Source organism: Desmodus rotundus, chromosome 10, assembly GCF_022682495.2.
Source record: "Desmodus rotundus isolate HL8 chromosome 10, HLdesRot8A.1, whole genome shotgun sequence".
In the NCBI taxonomy this organism is placed as follows: domain Eukaryota; kingdom Metazoa; phylum Chordata; class Mammalia; order Chiroptera; family Phyllostomidae; genus Desmodus; species Desmodus rotundus.
In genome coordinates this window covers 6,214,280-6,228,905 of record NC_071396.1, presented here as the reverse complement: position 1 = coordinate 6,228,905, position 14,626 = coordinate 6,214,280, and the positions used below count along the sequence as shown (strand labels likewise).

The following is a 14,626-nucleotide window of genomic DNA, read 5'->3' as shown; positions in this document are numbered from 1 at the left end:
TTTCCAAATCCAGTGAAGTAGAGTACAGTCAGGATGTCATCGGTGTGTTCCCATCACATTCGGACGTCACCTCCATGTTTCTCCTGTTTGAACCCAGGTGGCCAGTTAACAGTGTGGCTATTTATTCATCACAAAATAGGCAGGATAAATTGACTGATTTGATTAGCTAATAGGAATTTTTAGCAAGGAGTAGAATAAAAACGATGCATGTGGACAGACCAAAAGGAAAATCTTTGGGGAATTCTAGAAAAAACCCGGAGGAATGTTCCTCTGAAATGTATCTGGAGTTTCCATGGGAAGCAAGGACGCCTCACTGGGGAGATTCCCTTTGACAAGTTTTCTTCCTGAAATATGTTCTCTTTAATTCTCTCACATGCGTTTCCTTGGAGTGTCTTTCCTTCCTAAAGTAGAAAGACAGTTTAAATCACTTCCAGCAATTACTAGTTTCATTAGGGTATTTCAATGCCTCTTTCTCCAAGAAGTAATGTCATTTGCAGCCCCTCCAGTCATCAGCCCACAACCCAGCAAGCAACAAGCCTGTGACCTTAATCTTGTAAATACTCCTTTTTTAACTATGAAAGAACTTAAAAAACATTATATAATGGTCTATCTATATGATTACAATTCTGTGAAAATATATGTGTTAAACATTATTAGCTTATGCATTCTAATTTTCTGGCCAAATATTATATGCTTCTATAGGTGTGACATTTATTTCTATAAATCATGTTTTTATTCTCCCTCTTATTGCAAAATGTACCTCAGAAGCATTAGCTGGAAGAGAGTAAGGGTTTGAGGGTTTTTTAACTGTGTGTGTATTGCAACATTAACCCATCCCCATGACTGGAGAATCTGTAGAAGCTCATAGAAGTTTCCGAAAATAACAAATTCTGAAATCTCAGCTTCAAAGGTCCAAAAAAAATAGTGTTGATCCTCTTTGTTTCCTAACTTTTAAATGACTAGTGATTCTTGTTCAGAAAATTGAAGGTCTACCTCCGGCAGCATCTAAAAGAAATGATTCAGTGGGGGTACTTTTGAACATTGAAGATATCATTTTAAAAGTTAACACTTGTTTCAGTACTGAACATTTCTGAAGGAAATGACTTCAGTCACAGGGCACATGGTCTCTGGAATGTTTTTACTTTTGAGCCGCTATGCTAAGGGCTCTGTTCAGAAAGGTCTGACCTCTGTCTTTCCATGAGGAGAGTGCCCCCTGTTGGATGTGTCTCTATACCACATGTCACGGCTAAGACCCAGAGCCCTCTGGGCAGCAACCATGTCAGCAAAGGTTTTTGGAAAACCCTTGCCTTGTGCTGGAATGACTGCGAGTGTGGAAGTAGCCGTGGTCCCTAGTTTTCTTTCTACTGCTGTCTTCTGGCACCGTGTTGGGAGGTACGTCTGAGCTTTTCCCGTGCCCTACTTTGAAAATGCCCAGATGGTGCCTGCGCGCTCTGGTTCGGATTGGGCGGCGCTCATCTTTCATGCTCTGTAGTCTGCCTGGTTATCGGAGAGACAGGAGACAAGGAAAGCTCCCGTTTTTCAGCTCCTCTCCATCCATTTCTAGGCACCCACAGTGGATGAGGCACGATTGTGAAGGCGACAGTCGCTGTGATAACTGAGCTCCGCCTCCCGGGGCCGGGAGCACCCTGCATGCCTCGCCCGCGCCCCTCACAGCACAGCACCCTCGGCAGTAACTGATTACTTGCGATCTTGTAACTAACAGGAATAACTGGCAGTGTAAACATTTTATACCTCGCCCAAACCACCTACGTGTGCACCTCTCTTCTTCACTCTCATTTTAAGCTTAACAGAGCATTTAAATCCAATCATTCAACCTGAGAAATAGCCACTAGTAAATACAGGGAGCAGTGGAACTGGTTGAAATTGCCCAAGTGCACAGGTGTAGTATTATTTTTATGACACGCACATTTCGTAGGCCTTTTGTCTCCAACTCTGTTCTTCAGGGCCTTCTGGGCCGTGGCCATGGGTTCCGCGTTCATCAGGAGTCGTCAGCGCTTCCCACTGGGAAAGTAGTCAAGGGGATGAGTTTTGGTTTTTTTGTTTGTTTTTGTTTTTTTTTACAAATTATCTTTGAGCATTTATCTTCCAAAAGGTATTGCTGGACTGTGTCCATTACAATGACCTGAGTTACTTTGGTTTTATTTTAGAACTTTATTCCTGACAGAGTAGCGATGGGATTTTGTCTTGTTTTTCAGAGGAAAATGGCTGTGCTCTATTTCCCTTAACAATTGCTTGGCTGGAGGAAGGATGCTAATATAGGGCAGCTGCCTCCAAACTGGGTAGAATGTGCAGTCCTATAAGTAATAACTTTTGGATCACACAGCCTGTGATATGCATATTTACTTATTTAGAAATTATAAAATATGTACTGGTAACAAACTATAGAAATGATCCCTGAAAGTATAGTCTTATAAAGTATGTATAGTGAAAAAATTATTTACACTGTACGACAAATTTTAAAAGGGATAGAGATGGATAAATCATCAATAGACTATTAGATTAATCAGGAGCTACTACTATTATTAGGTAATATCTTAAGACACAGTACAAGCTTTATTGAAAGTTTCATCATTAATAATATTAGATGCCAATCTATTTTCCAAATAGTCTCTTTGATCATTTCAAATTTTTGATCAACTTCTGATCAAATATGACTGGGCTGTTCATGTTCATACCTCATTCTGGGGCTGCTAAAGGGCTCGCATCACGAGCAGTATCAACCCAGCCATTTCCTTGTTCTTCGTGTATGTATTTATATTCAGTATTATATTTGAATCATGGCTTTCCATTCTTTCAGGAATGTTGAAGGTCACCCATGTTTCCAAAGATAGTGTAATTAAAACCATTAACACCCTTTCACACTAACTGTAACTTATCACTATCTCCTTCAACTGAAAAACTCCATCCTTCCCTTTCCAGGGACTAACTCAGAACTTAATATATTTATTCTTTCATTCCCTCGTCCAATCAATATGTACCTAATATATGCCACCCGGGTATATAGCAGTGGATAAACCAGATGAAAAAATCCTTCCTTCTTGAAGCTTTTATTCTAGTGGGGAGACAAGAACCATGTATGTATGAGGGGAGGTATCAGAGGTGCTGTCAGCCAGTCTGGGGGTGTTACGTTGGCCAGTCTTGGGGGAGAGTTGCCTGTTGAGACCGGAAGGATGGTACTTAAGGTAGGAAGGTCAGAGAAGGTCTCACAAGCAGGTGACATTGGAGCAGAAATTTGAAGGAGAAAAGGAGCAAACCATGCAGTTAACTGGGAGAAGACTGTTAGTTCAGGATGGAGATGTGTTTAGGAGTCTGGGTTTAGTCCCCGAATAGTCCAGTTAGGTTCCAGGACCCATCAACACGTGTACTGACCTTCAGATTAGGATTCTCAAAGGTCAGGTTCAACCACTGACATTGCTTTGACAGAGAACTGCTTCACTGCTTGGGGGACGTAAGGCTCAGCCATCAGATGAGCTGTGCAACATGGACATTCCCCAGTTTTTAAATCTGTTCTTTGGGTCTATAACTTTCACATACTGGTAAATAAATCTTCCTTGAATGCTAGTTCATCCCCTGGCTATCTAATGTCATTCATTTTTTGTCTGTTATAATCTTCTAAAACACAGGTGGCAAACAAGGCTTGCAGGCAAAATCCAGCCCTCCACCTGGTTTTATCCAGCCTGGCACCTTGCTTCTACCCAGCAGCAGCACCGAGCTCTCGCTTAACTGTTAAGGAGTAGTTACATTTATGCAGTCCTAAAATTGCATTCGGCCCTCTGAAGCTAAGGCTGATGTGGTCTCTGGTGAAAATGAGTTTGACACCCCTGAATCTAAAATAAATCTACAATGTCCCCATATTCCAGGCAAACCAGAGTAGGATTCATTCACTGTGAAACAGAGGTGTCTTTTCCAATGACTGTACTCAGGTTCAAGCCCAAGGAGCTCTTGATAATGTCCCCAACCTTTCTCCAGAATTTTTTTCTTTTTCTGTAATCCCATTTTTGAAGTCTATGCCCCACATTAAAAGTAGCCACCCCACACGTCATACTTACAGTAGTGGGATGAAGGATGAGAATGAATATCTGTATGCATAACACAACTGAAAAGAGAAACAGGTATTTATTTCTTAATAGGCCCTTAAGTCGGCGATGATAAGTGACTCCCTCTCCCCTCTCTCTAGTCAGTTGGGATTATTTGGCCAATGAGATCAACGAAACTTCTTCCTGATCAATCTGAGTTCTTGGCGGCCTTGCCTTCTTCATCAGCTTGAAGTGACCTTCCATTCACCTGGCAATATAGGGAAGGATTTCCAGGCTCTTGCCTAAGCTCCCCAGCCTCTATACTGTAATAGATATAAGAGTAACAGCATCCTTATTTGTCTTATCAATCACCCCAGGCACGAGTCTGAGGTTTCATTGTTGTTTCGTCCTTACCTAGTGGCATATGGTGATCCAAATAGCAAGGCGACATTGTCTACTTTCAGTTCAGTGGGACCATTATGGAAGCCTTTCTGCCCCAAATCTCCAAATCAGCAGCATTCAGAGTCTCACTTACAGTACATAAAACTTCAGCCAATCGGCCTTTAGTTCTCGCTGTGTTTGAAAAGATGGCCCTTCTCCCTGCCTTTCTACCCACTTTCTTCTGAGATCTTGGCCTCAGAGGTGAAGGTCAAGTTGCAAACTGTAAGTTTCCTTCTGACTCTAAGGTTTTTAGGAGTTTTACACTTGTTTTAACTGCTTCAATCTCGCACTGAATGACACAAGGCTGTGCTTCTATCATGTATACCTAGTCCATTCCTTCATATTGATACATAAAGCTCGTCCTTTCCATGGGGTCTTCTGTAACTGCTTAAGCCCCAAATGACTTCTGAGACACACACCTTCCGTGCTAGTTTTCCTGTGTTTTTACAGTGGTTTCATGAATGTCTTGCATTCCTAATGAGTTGCAGTTCCTGACATCCAGAATGTGCGTGCTTCTGCTTGTTGTCCCCTCCCTTTAGTGCCTAGCAGCATGCTAGAAAAAAGTAGATGCTAATTTAAAACATTTGACTGTCAATTTGACCCTTGGACCACAAACCAATCTTAGCATTTTTCTTTGCTGAGCGTTTTAAACCAAGCATAAAGGTGAATTCAAACAATGGCCCTCTGAGATCAACAGACACCCATGCCTTCTTAGCTGCTTCCAGTGGCAAGGAGCTGATTCAGAGCACTTTTCCTGAGTGCCCACGATGAGCCTGACCCTTTCGGAAAGATCATATGGCTTAATCCTCACAAAAGACTCAAAAAAAAAAGAAAAAGTGGGTAATTTGCCTAAGGTGCCTCTCATCTAAGTGACAGAGACAAAACTTGAACTCGGGTCTTCTGATTCTCAGTTGATTGTTTTTTGATTAAAGCATCTGAACTCTGAAAGGTTGCCTCATTCTCCACACATTAAGGCACAGGGTTTTCCTTGTACACAAGAGGTCAATATTGCTAAAACAAGCCAAGAAGAATAATAAATTGTAGACCAATGCTAATAATGCATTCAAAATGCCGAACTCACAGCATGCTTTCTATCCTCAGTGTCAGACTTTTTTTCCAGTTTTGTCCAAATGTCTAATGGAAATGATTATGAAAAATTAAAAACAGTCTTTGATTTAACTAAATGAAAATACAACTTCAAGCTCTCAGAACAAATAAAAGTTGTTTTTATTTTTAACTAAGTGTGCTTAGCTTAAGTACATTTTCTCTTAAGGTGGAATGGCTAAACCGTGATCATTTGTTTTTGTTTATTCATTTAGAATGCAAATAAAAGCAGATAATCAATAGATCATTCTCTAAAACTGAAGGATTTACAAGTTAATAAGCTTGAGTCAATAGATATTCCATAGTGAAGTGCTCAATGCTGAACCCAACATAATTTGCTTCACACAAAGCTGGTTGACTAAATGCTTTAGTTTAATTCTAATATTACCTGAAATAGCCAAAGAAAAAGGGAAAATGTAAGTCCTATCATTAAAATGTTTTTCAAAGCAACAACTCAATATCAACATCTACCTACACCACCTGGGTTCTAATTGTTTGGAGCCAGTTAACCGGGCCCTGAGAAAAGTGAGTGGTAGGAGTTTATCAGAAGTCTGTCTTTGCAGTAACTTTCCTCTGAGCCTCCGGAGTCATCACCTACTGTTCCTGACTTACAGGCAAACTATTGGAGCTGTGTTTGAAAAGCAACCTTTCTATTCCCCTTGAGATTATCATTCAGGCTGACTCCCCATAAAGTAGAAGCATAGGCAGGCTTAGGCCAAAGAGCATAGAGAGCCTTTCCTGGTTCCCAGGTAGGAAGAAGGGAGAGGCTCTGTGTGTATCCCAACACTGGCCTGGGCTGGCTGCTGGTTTCAAAGGCTGGTGGTGCTCGTGGGGGTGAGGAGCCAGCTCTGATCCAATACCAAGCATACCTCCAAGAATAATTTCTTTTACTTTTAACTTAGCTAAGAGATTTTATTACGAATGGGTGTTAGAATGGGTGTTGCATTTTGTTAATTTTAGTAAGATGATCATATGTAAATCACCTTTTCTAAGGGCTAAATTCTACCTAGTCATGATATTTCTTTTAAATATACTATTGGATGCTATTTCCTTATATTACAACTTTTGCACCTAATCTCAGGTGATTTTGGTCTACACAGCATACCTGTATTATTCAGTTCTTGTTAATTTCGATATTATTCTAACATCAGATGTTGAGTTTGGGATCTAGCCCTTTTAATCTATTTTCTGGAACACTTTGTACACAATTTTATCTGTTACTCACAGATTTAATTACAAGGAATAATGAAAACCTTCTCTGATAAAACCCTGTTATCTGGGCCTCTTTAAAGTAGGGTCCCTGATTCAGGGCTTTGTTCTATTTTATTTTTAAGCTATGGAGCTATTACTGAGTACATTTGTTAACTTTTTCTATTTTTCTAGAACTGCCCATTTTACATTTTTACGTTTATTATCATGAAATTGTTCACATTTCCTATCTCCAAGGTTAACCTGCATTTGGTCCAGGGTCCTCTCCTCTCCCTCTCCCTGGAGTCTCTCTAACTCACTTCTCACACAGTTTTTAGACTCTCGCTTCTCAGACTCACTGTACACCAGGGGTGTCAAACTCATTTTCCCCGGGGCCCCATCAGCCTGGCGGTTGCCTTCAAAGGGCCAAATATAATTTCAACTCCTTAACAGTTAGGGAGTAGTTACACTTATACAGTCCTAAAATTATTTCAGCCCTTTGAAGGCAACTGCAAAGCTGATGTGGGCCCCCAGTGAAAATGTGTTTGCAACCCCTGTGTCTACACACTCTCCTTCACCCTGCTCTTTTATTTTAAATTCTGTCCGTATTCAGTAACAGCATAAGTATGTTCTGAGTGCTCACTCCGTGCTAGGCACAATCAGAGACACTTGGGATGGACCAGAGAATGGAAGAGAGACAGGCCTCTGCCCCAGTGGAACTTACATTCTAGTAAAGAGACACGTAAATAATAATCACAGTAACGAAACAGATTCTAAAGGATGTTAGAAGGGAGTGATGAGTGTATTGGAAGAGCAAAAATAGAGAGAGCGAGCTAAAGGCATTTCAGAACAGGAGGAGAAAGGGGAGAGTGGGCAGGTTGCGGTTTTACATGCAGTTCTGTTTCATCAGTCACTGCACATGAGCAGTACCACAACAGGGCGAAATTTTAAACTTCTTTCACTATTCTCCAAATCGCATGGTAGAGCTCTTTACATATAATTAGTTCTCAAAATTTTTGCCAAACGCTACGTACTGTCTTTTAACAAATGTCGTCCAGAACTTGAGGGTGAAGCTTGCAGACCTGTTCGATCTCTTTTCAGCTTCCATGCCCACTACTCCTGTGCACCCACCGCACTTCAGCGCATTCACCTCCCAGCTCTTTCTCCTCTCCTCCACTGCAGCCCCTCACATATTTTTACCCGCTCAAATTCTGCATCTTCTTGACTTATGTCGGATGCCACCTCCCAGTGGCATCTCCCCCCACCTCTCCCCTCCCAGTCAGAAGAGTCCCCTCAGTATTTCCCACACTCAGTTATAGCGCTTGCCACACTCCAAATTCTGTGTATCTGCATTCACGAATTATAATCAGTCACTATACATCAACTCCTAAGAGTCAGGAGCCCAATATCCATCTGGTGTCTCCCACGGCAACATCGTGGAATGTTGTACACGTCCGATGCTCAAAAGTGTGTAAAATAGTGAATGGAGCTGTTGGCCAACAATACTGAGTATTTCCATTGACCAGTGTGGCAGCTGGGGTGCCACCTAGCAATGCCACCAGGCACATACACAATTTTCACTCACATAAGACAATAAATCAGGAACCTAATGGGTATTTTTTCCTACCTTTCTTGTATTGGGAGCTGACCTTTAAGTCAGAGCTACTCTGCACGTGTGTGCTCTCCATCAACAACATGGTCTTTGACCCGCCAGCAAGAAGTACATAGATTTCAATGCCCGCTCTTCCGTGAAGTAAGTGTGCTTGCCAAATCAGAGGACACCTCCTGACGAAGCTAATATTTTGCAGACTTGGACGTCTCGTACTTAGATAATCATGGATAAGTGTTGATACTTGGCTGTGAGTAATAAAGAGATCATTTCCACATTAAGACTGATTTGATTGTTACAAATCAAGTACTAGATATACGTATGTTGGCCAAACTTTGGAGAACTCAAACATTAACTTTATAGATAATAAGAAGGATAGCCTTACCAAACCTACGCCTTGAATTATCCAGCTGTCCAGGAATCAGTAGACGTATTTTATGTAGACTTGTCAGTATTAACATGTCTGTCAGTCACAGAGGTGAGCGATGCACTCAGTCTGAAATCATGATTTTAGGTAATGGTAGAGATCTTTTCCCCCCTCTTGGGTTTTATCTATAATCAAAACGAGAAGCCTGTCTATAACCACTCTGCTACTTTGTAATGACTAGGTAAACTATAACTTATGATAAAGCCAAGGAGCAGCACCTGGGGGTTCCGCTAAAGAAGACAGAAGTTGAATATGAAACCTCGATTCCCCTGGAGCTCCCTCTGTGCAGCAAAGCAGACTTTCAGTGTGACGTGCTCTCTAGGTCTCGGCATTCACGGAAACGACAGAGGGAATGGAATCCTGCCACCAGGTCAGGATTCAGAAGCCTAAAGTCAGGCACTTTCAAGTGACAAGAGGCAGCAGAGACAGAAGCAACCCCATCAAGTTGATGGTCAGTGAAGTTGCTGGTGACCAGGAAGATGAACGCTTTCCAAGCGTAATAAGCACCTAATACTCTGCGGAGGAGCACATCAGTGCCTGTCCATCACTATTGGGGTTCAGAGTAGGACAGGGGTGGGGGGGCAAAGATTCCTGAGGGCCAAGGTAAGCGGGTTCAGTGAAAATGCAGCACAAAGACCAGAGGGAAAGCTCTGGAAACTGCTGGATCATCAGATCAATAGACTCAGAGATGACGAAGTTAGGTTGCTTTATGCAGTTTAAACATTTGTGCAGAGAGTCTCCCCACGCAGCCTTTTATTGACAGCTACAGATCAATGGTAATTTTTGATCATTTTCAACCTACATAAACCTATTGACCCCATGGCCACCTTTGGGGCACTTCAAGTCGTCAAAAATAATCAGAGGAGATGGTGTAAAATTGTCAGACTGCTGAAGACTCCAAGTAGTTCCGTGTGCCCCCAGGAGCAGAGACGAGAGGTTAAAATGTGGTTCAAACTGCCAGCAGAACCTCCCCAGCAGCCTGTTCTAGACAGTATTTCTTGTCTGTGTGTCTCGGGAAAGGCAGCACTGGTTTGTGTCCACACCCTGACCCTTATGCGTAGGAGTTAGAAAAGGAAAAAAGAGCTGAGTCTCATTGGAAATATTAGGTTGGGGAGAAAGGATTATTTCTGTTTTCCTTTGTTGAGTCATTCTTTTCATCTGCTGCCTAACTAAAGTAGTTAATATACTTCTAGAATACAAAATATGAATGTTATGTGGGTGTGGACATAAAGAAGCCCAAAGGTCAGGGATAACAGAGAGAGCAAGAGAGATCGATGGATGGAGAGAAAGATTGGTACCTACCAAAACAATCAGTAGGATAGAAGAGTAAGGGGGAGGAGTAAACAAATAAACAATGACCAAGAAGAGGAAGAAGTAAGCACATTGAATTAAGACGATCTCCATAGGGGAAGACAGAAAGGGAGGAAAAGAAGAGAGAAAAGAAGTAAAATGATCTCAGGGATGAGACGGCCTTTACTAAACATGGACAAAAAGCAGGCTGTTAATGAGATTCATTGAAGGTGTATGTGTGTGTGTTCTTCAGAAATAACAAATTAACTTAATATGGAACTTGTCCTCAGTATAAATGTATGACATAAAAATTCTCCTTAACATTTCCAACATGTAATTATTTCCAGGTATTTTTTTAAAGAAGTAGACCAAATTAAGCAAAACAGCTGTTGTAATCACCTTTTGTAGGAGCAGACCTCTAAACATTACTGTGCCCAGCAGCAGTGAACTTCAACTTGAGATCTGGCGGCCTTCTTTCCACATCAGACGATGAAGGTTTCAAGGCCAGGGCATTTGGAATACCTCTGCTTTCAAGGATCTAAGCTATAAATGTGCATTAAAAGAATCTATAATGAAATCAGTTGTGTTATTTTTGTAATGGTTGCCTGGCCTGCATTGGGGGACCGAATGCGGGTGGTTAATCATTAACGGCTCATGCCACCAGAAGTGTTTGCTAGTGTTGCCATCTAGGGGCTGGATGGAGCTCTCAGCTCTGAAATAAACGGCAATTGAGCAGGTGCTGCTATTGACAATGTACATATGTTTTTGCTTTATAACCCACATGCTTTTCATGTTTCTTACCACAAAAGCTATCTCTAAATGTCCCCAACAGTCTACCTGTTTTAGAGATAATCTGTTAGAGGTGATTACTATTTGCTTTGTACCGTATGCCTTTTTTGGCATCTATTACTGAATACTCTGAACAAAGAATTTTTCTTTTTTGCATTATTAATCTTGTCCGTGTTTGCCCTATTTCCACAGAAAGAGAATCATTTATCAGAAAAGAGTGTTTGTAATCAGGACTTGTAGCATCTTCAGATTTAATATTCATGGTGGTCATTCGAGTTCTGTGCAGTATTTGTCTAAAGGACCGATCCAATGTTGCGGAGAAACAAGTTTTAAATATTTATGATCGAACTTTTAATATTTTAAAAAAGAGAAATTAGTATTTCTGTAAAATTTGTTTCAGAGTCTGGTCACTTAGCAAATGTTTAAATATTAAACAATTTCAGGAAGTTAGTATGTAACATAATGGCATTTATTGAAACAGGAAAATTGACTTTTCTAGTTTCTAATAAGTAAAGGAAATTATATTTTCTGTTTGTGTTTAATGCATAATAAGAAACATTAACACAGTTGAAACTTAAAGAATGTGAGGAAACAATGTCAAAAATTCTACTGTAGGTTTTGGGGTTTTTTTCTAACTTTTTTTTGGGGGGGGTGGTTCAGTTTGATTTTGGCACGTTGTTTTAGATTTTATTCAAAATGAAATTTGAATGCCTGAACTTTAAGGAGAATTTCCATGCACATAACTTTGGTACTCTTGGGTACCTACTCTCAGAAATAACTTCTTCTTCACCACCTCCTTGTCCTCCTCCACACCCACCAGGAAAAGAGGACAATGGTCACATTTAAACATCTCATCAACCAAGGTGACCTCATACAACCATTAAGTATAAATATCCTACTAAACCAGTCAGAACTTCCCCAGGGTTATCCACACCCATGCGTATGGCACACAACAGAAAATGTGTGTGTGTGTGTGCGTGCGTGCGTGTGCATGAAGCCCTGTACCCACATTACTGGTCCACTTGCAAACATAATTCCCATCTGTAAACACATGTATCTATCCAGTCCAGATGTAGACAGAGCACCCCAGGCTCTTTCAGAACATGAAGATTCTTAGCTCCAGTTAAGTCATGCAAAATATGTTCAATGTTGCTCTCCGAGCACAAAAGAATAATAATTCTTCCATTCTTTTCTTTTTCTTTTATATCAGCAAAGATCACATTGTCAAAGCCTAGCTCACAATTACTTACTTTTGGTTTATAGTTTCAGTTACGGCGTTGTTGACAAATGACAGTATGTTCACATTTGTATTAGTAGTAGAAGGGTGTCTCTGCATGTAATAGTCCAGCTGGCTTGTTACTGTTTTCATGTATTTGTAAGATATAAATACACACCAAAAGAATGAGAGAGGGAGGTGAGGGAGACGGGGGGCATCTCATGTACAAATAGTGTGGGGAATTGATGAAGAGAACTAGAGTCATTTGGGTTAAATCTCCACTGATTCCATTGTGAGCTGGGTGGTCTCTGAGGCATCACAGAACTTTTCAGGTGATACGAGGTCTGTCCAGAAAAAGTCCAGCCATTGTTAATATAATGAGAACCATTTGTGTGACATCACTGTAACCTGGCAGCCAAGGAGAGGGGACTGGAATGCACATGCATGAACAATGAAGACTTCACTGTACTAGTCAGTGGGGGCGGTAGACACCATTGAGTGAGCATGTGTACTGTGTGGCCATTGCATTCAAAATGACTGAGTTAGTAGAGCAATGAATCTGCATCAGATTTTGTGTTAAGCTTGAACATTCCTCTGTGGAAACTATTTGGATGATTCAGAAGCTAAGTCATCCAAATAGTTTGGGCAACTGGTGATGGGCATCTTCATCATGACTGCGTGCCTGCTCACATATCACGTCTCATGCAGCGTTTTTGGCAAAACATCAACTCGCCGAGCTGACTCAGCCCCCCTACAGCCTGGATTTGGTGGCCTGTGACTTCTGGCTTTTCCCAAATCTAAAATCACCTTTGAAAGGGAAGAGATTTCAGACTGTCGTAAGATTCAGGAAAATATGACGGGGCAGCTGATGATGACTGGGAGAACTGTGTTAGATCCTGAGGGGACTTTGAAGGGGAGTGAGACGTCATTGTCCTGTGTACAATGTTTATTGTGTCTTGTATCTTCTTCAATAAATGCCTCTATTTTTCATATTGCACGGCTGGACGCCTTCTGGACAGACATCGTATATCACAACTTTTGGGGTACAGGCTCTGAGAAGGTAAGGCTCCCTTCCGATCCACATTTGGTATATGTCTGAAGTCACACAACCAGGGTGTCAAGAACAAGAATAAAACACATCATTTTCTTAACAGTTCAAAACTCCGCTGTGATATTTGTGCTGCTGTTACCGATGTGTCTTAGGGAACAACTTTCCAGGTCTTGTTAACTGTTTCCCAAAGAAAACGAACCTGTCCCTTTTCTTCTAGGGAACAAGCCATCAAGCCCACCTGTTTGGGTTAGAACCATTCACAATGTATCACATTGGTGTTGTGGCTGCCAACAGAGCAGGAGAAGTTTCAAGCCCCTGGACTCCAGTTCAAACCCTAGAATCTTCCCCGAGTGGACTGAGCAACTTCACCGTGGAACAGAGAGAGAATGGCCGGGCCTTGTTACTGCAGTGGGAGGAGCCTGTGAGGACCAATGGCGTGATTAAGGTAACCTCCCCAAACACGAAATCCCATTTGCTGTTCTCCACATAAACAGAGGGGCGCTGATGTGCCCTCAGGTCACAGTGGGAAAATTCCCTTTGCAGCCAGTTTAATTCTCCTTGGTAGCTTCTCTGGGTGTTTAATCATAGAGCAGAGAGAAGTAGCTCACACGTGTTGTGCCTCCTACCAACCCAGCCCTGTTACAAGCTCTCCATGGAGCATCTCATTTTGTTGTCATATCAGCCCTACCGGGTAGGCACCACCGAACCTTCTGAAACCTGTAGAGACTGTGTAACTGCCCAAGCCCACTCTGCAAATGATCGAATTGGGATCTGAAGCCAGGAAGTCCCACCAAAACTAAACTCTGAGTGACTGTGTTCTTTACTGCCTCCTGAATTATCCTGCTGAGTGTTTTGCTTGAGCCTTAAACAGAGCTTGCGAAGAAGAAGACAGGAAGTCCCCCTAACATATCTGCCACCTCCGTCATCTGTATGTATGTGGCCACGCCACGAGGAGCAGTCTTGTAATGTCACACCTATGTCACCTGTGATCCCAAAGGAGGCTGAACCATCACCCATGTGAAAGCTGCCCCTCCTCTCCCTTTCCTATGTTCTTCCCCAAGGCTGACGGCTACCCACCTATCCGTCTGTCACTGCCTCTGCCTCTCGTCCCCTCTGGCCCAGGACTGCCATTCCAACCCTCATCCTTCCTTTGGCGGTCAGGACTGTGTAATTCCCCAGCCTGCAGCTGCTGTAGCCACTCTGTCCCTCCCTCACCTCTCCCCTCAAGGTGGCAAAGATGCCCCCTTTAATTCCACAGAGAACAGTTAAGACTAAGCTGTGACTTTGCATAAATCTTCCCTGACAACCCTGTGAGTGGGATGACAGCAGGAAATCACCTACAGCGACAACTTAGATTTGTCACTAGGGCTCCCAGGCCCAGGGCCACCCTCATGGGCCTCCCTGCAGGGAACTCCCAGCTTAGTACAATGGCTGCCTTCCTGCCAAGCCCCAGGCCTTCTACATGTGGCAGAAG

The 14,626-nt window shown here is 42.2% G+C and overlaps 1 protein-coding gene and 1 pseudogene across 1 annotated transcript in view; one reads left to right on the top strand and one right to left on the bottom strand.

The window, feature by feature from the left end:
* Positions 1 to 14,626, top strand: part of USH2A (usherin) — a 499,855-nt gene that overhangs the window by 439,401 nt on the left and 45,828 nt on the right. Inside the window, exon 62 of the mRNA XM_053912470.1 lies at positions 13,370 to 13,597. Within this exon, the coding sequence (XP_053768445.1) occupies positions 13,370 to 13,597 (228 nt within the window). The remainder of the gene's footprint in view (positions 1 to 13,369; positions 13,598 to 14,626) is intronic.
* On the bottom strand, positions 2,337 to 2,431 carry LOC112318930 (small nucleolar RNA U3; annotated as a pseudogene).